General features: G+C 41.4%; 1 protein-coding gene across 1 annotated transcript; it reads left to right on the forward strand.

Annotated features, from left to right (window-relative positions):
- The first annotated feature begins 4,329 nt into the window (after positions 1–4,329).
- Positions 4,330–8,370, forward strand: LOC102048403 (lymphotactin-like). The gene is given in 4 exon segments (XM_005433399.3): positions 4,330–4,604; positions 4,607–4,708; positions 7,264–7,381; positions 8,120–8,370. Coding segments are annotated over 4 exon segments (366 nt in total). The 5' UTR covers positions 4,330–4,564; the 3' UTR covers positions 8,226–8,370.
- Positions 8,371–9,275: the final 905 nt, after the last annotated feature.

The raw sequence follows: 9,275 nt of genomic DNA on the forward strand, positions 1-9,275 counted from the left end.
TAGCCTTTGTATGTCTTGCTCAAGGTCCTTTTCAAACCAAGTAATTCTCAGTCTAATTTTATGTATCTGAATGCTTCAAGTTGGATGACTGCAGGAAGTATTTTGATACAACTACCTGATTTAAGAGCACATGATACAGCAGGGGAGGAGCATGTTACCAGGACCAGGGAAAAGCTGGCAGCATGGTAGTGGAAACAGATGGTCTACAAGCAAAAAGTCTATTATGATTAAGAGAAAGTATTGTTAACAGGGTTACATTTCTAAAGGAGGAGCTCTGCCAAAATCAGCACAAAACAGAGTAGTTATTAAAAATGTGTTTTAAGTGATCAGATTAAAAGTCATTGTCTCTAAGATGAGATGTGAGCACTGAGCATGTGTTTTTTTCTACTCCATTACAATATGAATGAAAGAGACTGAACATAAACTGCTATTTCAGGTACCTATGAAATCAGCGTGAAATCTACACAGCAAAAATAATGAAAAGCAAAGGAAGAAAGGGGAGAGGAAAGTCACATAAATATCACAGCTGCATGTCACTTGCTGGTGATTTTTAAACCAATACTCCAAACTGTTAAACAGTGCAAAACCAAAATACATTAACGTCAGATTTGTCCCACCTAACTTCGCTCACTTATTATGTCCAGCATAAGATACATACATATATTGCTACTGTAAATCATGGAGACAGACGCATATCCCCTGAGGGTTGTATCTGCCACCCTAAAAACAGTTGTCTGAGATACAGATGTGTCTAAGCTGAGGTACTTGGGTGTCCTTTGAAAGTCACTGAATTCCCTGATCAGTCTTCAGAAGTGACGGTGACCTGCTGGCACATGTTCAAGTTCAAGGGGCTGCTGAACATTCACTATAGATGCTCATTTCTAGGAGTGCATAAGAATTTACTTGTTTGTGAAGATCTTGGCCTCTCTTTTTTGAAAGCTAACTACAAGATGAGAAGATGCAATGCTTCAGACCGTTCACCCTGGTAAGTAAACTCTGATATTAGGCCTGACACTTCTGCCTAGTGCATATTGGGGTTTTTTTCCTTCAGCAGGGTTGCTGACATGCAACAGGGTATATACTACAATTATTTCAGTGACTTTGTTAAAAATTAAGAAAACTATTGCATTCAGCAGTTGGCTATGAGCTGTGCTAAAGCAGGCCCTGACTTTGCCTCCTGCTGGGTGTGAGCAGTCTCACGCGTCCCTTCACCTCTCCGTGTCCCAGCCACCGTATTGGTAAAATACCAGAAAAAAGCAGGTTGCTTTGCATGGACAGGGGTGGGAGGACTTAGGAGAGCCCTTGAACATCTCAAGAAGGAGCTTGCTGTTGCTGTCCTCTCCCAGGGTTGTGTGTCCCAGCCTCATCATACAGGAAGCCTAGGAGACTAACTCAAAGCCTGTGGTTTTCTGCACAAGCAGACTCCAAAGGTCACATACTGATCCATCTCCACATCCATACCTGCGATACCCACTGTCTGAACCTGCCTTCTCTCAGCAAAGAGTGCACGTGTTAAACAGGAGATGTGGAAGGGAAAAGGGGGCAGCTCTCATGGTACACACAACATCGTACCTGTAGCCAAGAGTTTGGGAAGCATCACGGTAAAGTTAGCCATCTGTATCCAAAATTCAGACTTCACAAACTATTAGAGAACTCCATAATCATACTGTGCCTTTTGTCTGTGGGTGTATCATAAGGTGCAAATGATAATTTTACTCCAGAATGCTTTGAAAGCAGCCTGTGTTAACCGAGCCATGCAAGAGGCGGCCAAGCCCCCGGACAAGTATCATTAGCGTTCAACTTATCCAGAGCTGAGAAGCAGTTATAGGAAAAGTACTTTGGGCACTTATTAGCTGTCTTTTGAACATGGCTTACCAGCAAGAAAACAGAAAGACTATACATCTGACCATGTTGCGCTAAGCTTTTGCCACAGCACAGAGGTACATGCAAAATGAGCCTTATGCAACACTGGAACATCAATACCAAATAGCCACAGACAGGGCTGTGGGACTGAAGCCTGTAAAACTCTTCTCCAAAACAGAGACTTTACTGGACATAAGCCAGCTACACAGAACAACAGCCCAGAAAGCCACAGCAAATGAGAACTACAAAGAGGGGAAAACTTGCCACAGGGCAATTTTTCCATCCCACCTTAAAAATGGTGGAAAACGGTAGAAGCACCACACTTTCTAGCAATACCTCAGGGATGAATTGACAACTTTCAGAAGCTTCTGTGGGAAGAACTGAATTTTTCTGAGCTGGCTCATGCTCAATACAGCTGGTGACCCTTCCTCTCAAAGCTGTAGAAAGTGAGTATGTACATACATGTACATACCATAGCAGTGAGCCCAAGTGGGTTGCATCTCCTCTTTTAACGGGGAGAAAACCATCAATGAAAAAGTTTCTATCTTGCATCTTAAAGCTGACAAGTAGCAAGAAGTTAGAATATCTCATTCAAGGAGTGATTTCAGGCAGGGTTCAGCATAACACCAGACTGCAACGCTCCTTGAATACAAACTTAACATAGATTTCCCGGTAGTGCTATGAGGTCAGAAGTTATGCCCCTGTGTGGCATCAGGCATGTCCTTTAGGGGCTTTGGTTGAAGCTTTGGCTTCCATTTTCTTGCAGCTTCATTAGTGTTGCAATGGGCTTAGCGGGCTTTCAAGTAAAGCAGCAAGTACCTTATACCTGCTTACTGTCTGCTTTTGCCGTTGCTTTTCCCTGGGTTGCACGGTATATGTAAGATGAAAGAATCCAACCAAAAGGAACAAAGAAGGTACGTGTATATACAAGTGTACCAAGCAGCGTGTTCTCTACCTGCAAGACCTATAGACTGTTCCTGAGGTTACAGACCAGCTATTAGGAGCCTAGGAGTCAAGCGTTTGACCTTAGTTCTTACCTTGATCTTAATTAGCCTGAGCGATCTTAGGGAATTTAATTCCACATGCTGTTACACTGATGTTGTCAAGAATTTGAAAACTGGAAGTAACCAGCTGAAGCAAGGCCTGGAGGTAAGAGCAGGGGAAACTTCAGACTCGCATGAATGGATGCTTGCTCCAGGCTTTGCACTGACAGCTGTTCTGCACTGCTGCCTTACAGTCCCAGGCATTGGGCAGCCTGGTGCTTACCCACTCACACCAGCCCTGCCTGGGTCTCCGTGGTCCTAGCCAAGCATTGCTTTTTGTACCAGGCTTCAGAATGTAGAGCATGAGAGACCATTTCTGCTCAGAGGCTCTGAATGACGATGCCAGCTCAGGTGCTGCTTCATGTGTGGCCTGGAAGTCCACAGCTTGCCTGAAAAGTATTTGCAGGCAAAAAACCACTGGTATAGAATCATAGAATCATATAGGTTGGAAAAGATGTTTAAGATCATCAAGTCCAACCATAAAGATAACACTGCCAGCTCTCCACCACTAACACATGTCCTTAAGTGTCACATCTACATGTCTTTTAACTATCTCCAGGGATGGTGACTCGACCACTTCCTTGGGCAGCCTGTTCCAGTGCTTGACAACCTTTTTGGTGAAGAAATCTTTCTTAATGCACGTAGCAATGCTGTAGTGCTCTGAGTAGTAACACAGACCACCTTACCACAATACAGAAAGGGCACCTAAAACTAAGTAATAGGACTAACACAGACCACAAAAAACCAAAACTTTTGATAGATGTACAACTGGAACAAGTTGACAGACCTGTTCTCAACACCATGTTTACATAGAAATGCAATTAACTTTTTTCTTCTTCCCTATAAATTCTGCCTCTCTGATTGTCTGGCTACTTTCTTGGGCTCCATTCCTTATACTAGAACGACCACAGCACAAACAAACAAAAGAAAAAAAAAGGGGGAAAAAATCAAAAAAAGACCCCGCACCAAACCCCCATGAACAACTTTATACTCTTACTCCTCTTTGAAACCACTGTATTTTAGTTATGCCTGACTGGCAGGTGGGTTAGTGGATCTGGCTCTGTATGTAAAAAGTATGTTCACTCTTCCTTCTCCCAGCACATGGCAAATACCAGCTTTGACCATATCAAATCACAGAGAAAACAGAATTTGACACTCTCCACCACACACAGGAAACAGGAGTGATACCCCTCCAAACCTACACATTAAAGCGACCAACTATCTACAGCCACCATGGAAAAAGCCAAGACGTTCCTGTTTCCATCATCCTTTAGCTCACAGTTCCCCTTTTCAGTGGTCCGTGGTCCACTGGTCAAAGAGGTACCTCTGAAAGTTACTCTGTGCCTCTGCAGTGCGGTTTAGCTACAGCTCTCTAAATTGAGTTGTGAAAGGACAGGAACATTCATTAAAGGTTTCCACTACAGAACAAGAGCTCTCACTTTCTGCAGCTTGAAATAAACCCGACTTGCAACACAGAAGCAAGTGCAACCACAGCAGGGTTTGAGCAGGAAAAACCTTCACAGGGGGGCTAGTGAAGGACGAGTGGGGGAAAGGAGGTGGTTCTCTGTCACCAGAAAAAGTACTGCCACTCAATTTTTTCCACTTATCGTCAGCCCCCCCATGACGCCCCAAAAGCGAAGACAAGAACTGACCACTGAATGACAATATATAAACCTGGTGAAAGAGGGCTGACAATAGCCACTTCTCTGCCTTGACAAAGAAGTCACCAGCAATGAAGCTCCACGCTGCAGCTATCCTCGTCATCTTCTGGCTTGGCATCTTCACTCTGCACACAGTGAAAGGTAAGTTTACAGCCCAAAAGGAATACAGGAGTTGCTTCCCATTGTACCAGTGGTCTGATGAGCAGGATACATTCTCAGCCAGAGCTGATTCATAAGGTAAATCTTGCAAGAAATCCAAATCAGAACTGCAAGAAAGGCACCTTTATGGGAGATTTCATCTGATGCCCTGTCAATTAGTGGTTGGCTTCTGCTTTAATGCATGGAGAGTTTCTGTGCCATTGTTATCTCTCTTAGAATCATGAAATCTTGAAGACACAATGTCTTTTAATCTCGCTGATGTCATATAGCAATAAGTTCTATAGGTTAATAATATTTTATGAAAAATATCTCTTGAGTAAGATGTATTTTTTTCTTTTTCCAGATATACTACTTTTACATGTTTTGGGTTTTGGTTTTTTTTCTTTCTCTAACTATATAGCCTTAATCCCTCTAATGTCCCTATTTTAAAAAGTTCTTCCAGTTTATATCACATTTTGCCTATTTGCTTGTTTCTGTCCAAATGTTTTTTACAGATCAGCAAACTATGAAACAAACTGCAAAGGAGAGCAATGGATTTATGCAATGTCTTCTCTCTGTTCCTGATTTCATACAGTCTAACACCTTACTTGGGACCATTTATGAGCACTGATATGAGCCATGTTTATTAGCCATGCTTTAAATAAGTTTGTCTACAGTGATGTTTAGGTCTGTAACTTTTGGATTAGGCTACACATGTGAAAACATGAACATACACACATAAGCACATGTCTTCTTATACACAATCAGATTCACACAAACACATAAAAATCACAGAAAACACTCATATGCAAACCCACAAAAATATGCAAAGAGGAACACATAGAAAAAGCATCTTCACAAAACCACACCAAAACCAAACTGAGACCTGCTAAGCATAAAAAATTATGTAGCTACACACTGGTTATGTGCTGCTACAGCTAAATCATACTACATTCTCTTACATGGATTAACGCTACTGCTGCTCATTTCTTCATATCACAGACAATCAGCTTGTCATGTCATTCTCCAGGTTGTATAGTTTGCCATAAATATCACCAAGTCTGAAAAAGCACATTGAGGTGGCGTGCAAGGGATAGAAAAAGGATTAGAAAGAAGAATGATAAAGAAAAGAAAACAAAACAACCCAACAGAAAAAGGGTAGTTATAGGTGCAGAGCGGTTCAGGTTTGTTCCCAGGCTTAGAGAAGCTCTGCTGGTATTCCCCACACACATTCCCTGGAGATAGGTTAGTAGCAGAGAGAGTATTTCCAGGACTAGTGAGGATTGCTTGACTATCTTTGAGGTCTTTAAATGCCACATTTTGAAAACCAGTCTGAGGCTGTAAGAAACGTATTTGTAATGAATCATCAAAAAATACATTGTTTTACTCATGACTAAAGCAAGATCAGAAGAGATATTCCTTCAGGCAAACAAAATCTCAAGAATAAGCAACTCTGCCAGTACCCATGCACTGACTATGCTACAGCTTCTGCAAAGGCTGGTGTGTGTTTGCCTCGGCTATTCCAATTATTTCAAACAAAGAAAAGCTCACAGATAATGAGATTATGTGAAGCAGGTTTTATATTTTGCAAGTTGTACCTGAACAGCTCTTGGACTTTTCTGAAGCTGGTTTCTCCATACATTTTAAAAAAAAAAAAAAAAACAAAAACAAAAAACAAACACAAAAAACCAAAACAAACTCAGAATACAGCAGTGTTCTGTTTGCCCCACTCATGCCTTCCCAAACCTGTCTTTGATGGGGAGGAGAAAACCAGAAACTAGTAAGTGGGGCCTTCCAGTCATGTATACTCCATCTCACTTAAATGACCTCCCATTTTTAGTTATCATCACATAAGGTAACAAGGGCCCAGAGAATTTTACACTGATACCACAATCCTCTTTATTAATCACCAGTGCGTTTCCCTGAAATGCATAAAAATGTTGAGGAAAGAGATGATAGCACTCCATTGCCTATGAAACCAGACTTATAGCAACAGTATGTAAGTACTTAGTCTTCTGGCAGATATACCTCTCTCTCTTTCAAGATTATTTTTTTTTTTAATGCTGGTTTTGGATGTCCAGTGTGAGACAAGTAGCCACATTTTCCTTTCCTTCACTTGGAAAGTAGGGGGAATTACTGATCCACATTCAGATGGCATTTAGACGTCCATCCCATAAAGGTGCTGGTTCTAGGCGCTACTCCATATGGACACTTATCTGCAGATGATACAGACCTAATTATGAATGATGCCAAATATTTTGTCTGCTATTGAAGCAGTGACTCCCTTGGGGCAGAACAACTACACAGTTGTTCAGGAGAATGGGTGAAAATTGGTGGCTTAACTGAAATAGCAGTAACACTTCAGAGATGGTAGGCTGCATCACAAAAATATACCTTAAGCTTTCTGTGTAACTGGTATTGTGGCTGTACATCATAAGACACTCATGTTCTAATCACTACTGGAAATCTGCTGGAATTCATAATTATTAAGTAACAATGGCTAAATATTGATACAGTATTGACTGCCTTTGTCATTTATCTATTTTTTCCCCTTCTAGGAAGCATTGCAAGTCAGTCCATGGCCAAATTCAGTTGTGTACGTCTGTCTACCCGGCAACTCAATATCCGAAATCTTGTCAACTATGAAAAGCGACAAGTTCCAGTAGATGCCATCGTGTAAGTATCCAGTGCCCAGTTCACCTTCAGATTCATCTATGCAAACACACTTACCATTGAAAAGGGAAAGGGAATCAGAAGACACTTCATGGCTCAACTCACTATATCTGGCTAGTTCGGATCACCCTTCCATTCCCCCATGAAGCGGTCACCTGGCAGCTGAGGGAGCGAGGGAAGAGGAGTGGGTCTCAGAGAGCTGGGAGATGTACGCTGCTCACAAAAGCTGACTGAAATCTCACTGAACAGCCTGATCTTTTGTGCCCAGAAAGTGGGAAAGATCTCAGTGAGGGGTCAGGGTGGAGCAGTCAGCAGCCCAGTGCACTGAACTGAGCCAAGGGGAAAGGTCATGTAGAAGAGTTTGGGGTAACTGACTCCTGCTAGGAGCTGTTTTTGGTCTTTTGATCTCATGAGCATACATTTTTATCAAATCTGGGATCTGCTCCTAGGAAGTAAATGTTCATCATGATTTCATATAAAATCTCAGAATACCAGGTATGTTCGGTTTTCTAGATATCAGTATATATGAACATGACCATGTATGTTACATATGTACCTGTGTCATAATAGGGAACTAATGTTGCTAACTGCTTTTATTCCAACGAGCAACTACAAACTCTGGCATGTGATGTGGTTTTACCACATTATTCCTCATGTTCTGCATTAAAAAAGAGAACAGCAAACCTGAGTTTGGTGACTGGAATTTAATGGCCACCTGGTTTGTTTTCTTTCTTTCTACAGGTTTATCACTGCAAAAGGTATCAAGATCTGCGTAAGCCCTGATCACAAACAGGCACAGGCTGCTATAAAGAAAATAGACCAAACACGTACCACCAAAGGCAAATGATGCTGTCCTAGGCAAGCATCTAAGGCCAACCAAATGGAATCATCATCAGTGCTGCACATCACAGGGAAGAAAACCTTAGTATCTGCCTTTAATTCCTATTTATTAGTTGGCAATAAATCTCTGAACAAGCATGAACTCAACAGAATCTGTTCATCACTGGCTGACTCCTTTATTTTATAGCTGGACTCTGTTACACTGTTTATTTTCTAAAATGCTTGCTAATATTTATTTACAACTGAATGTAGGTATCTTCTCATCCTTGTTGTCCTGACCAGTATGGTGTTTAAGGGTGAGGCAGATACTTTCACATACTGTAGCAAAGAAGATGACCTTGCACAGAGCTGGATGAATGATGATGGAGGTCAGAATGTTCTGCATTGAGTGGGTTTGAGAAGGTGCTGTATCATTTAATGGTTACTCCTGCCTATATAATCTCTTAAGTAAACTAATCTTGTGTTTCAGGCTCTGATCACCTGATCAGTGCGGTATTCAGAAGGAGATTCTTGGGTCTTCTAGTACACAGTATTGCACTATTAGCTGAGTCCACAATGACGTATGGATACTTCTCACAAGGGGATGACATGGAGTAGTTCAGTGTAACTCTATGAATTAACCCCATTCAGCTTTGTACTGGGGAAGAGTTATCCTACCCACTGACTTCTGTTAAGTCACTTCAGTTTTACTCTCGTGTGAGACAAACCTGAAGTAACTGTTTTACTTTTTCCTTTGCTTTTCTCTGAATAAGCAAGAACAGACCATGTCTGGAATGTATTTCACAAACTCATAGGAACTCCCTGCCCTACTGAACTATGTATATGTAAACATCTTGTATTTTTAAAATTGATAAATTCTACTAACAGAAGGGTTTTAATTTTAATAAAGTTAATATAAACCTGGAATCAAACGGTACACTTATCTGCTAGTATGTAATACAGATGGAGATTGTTGAAACTGGTGCCAAGATGACAGCATAAATCTGAGAATTTCTGGGCAAGCCAGCTAGAGCTGACACTACTGCCCACTCGTGACTCAGATTGTTCAAAAGCAATC

The sequence above is a fragment of the Falco cherrug genome, chromosome 5 (assembly GCF_023634085.1).
Source record: "Falco cherrug isolate bFalChe1 chromosome 5, bFalChe1.pri, whole genome shotgun sequence".
Lineage (NCBI taxonomy): Eukaryota > Metazoa > Chordata > Aves > Falconiformes > Falconidae > Falco > Falco cherrug.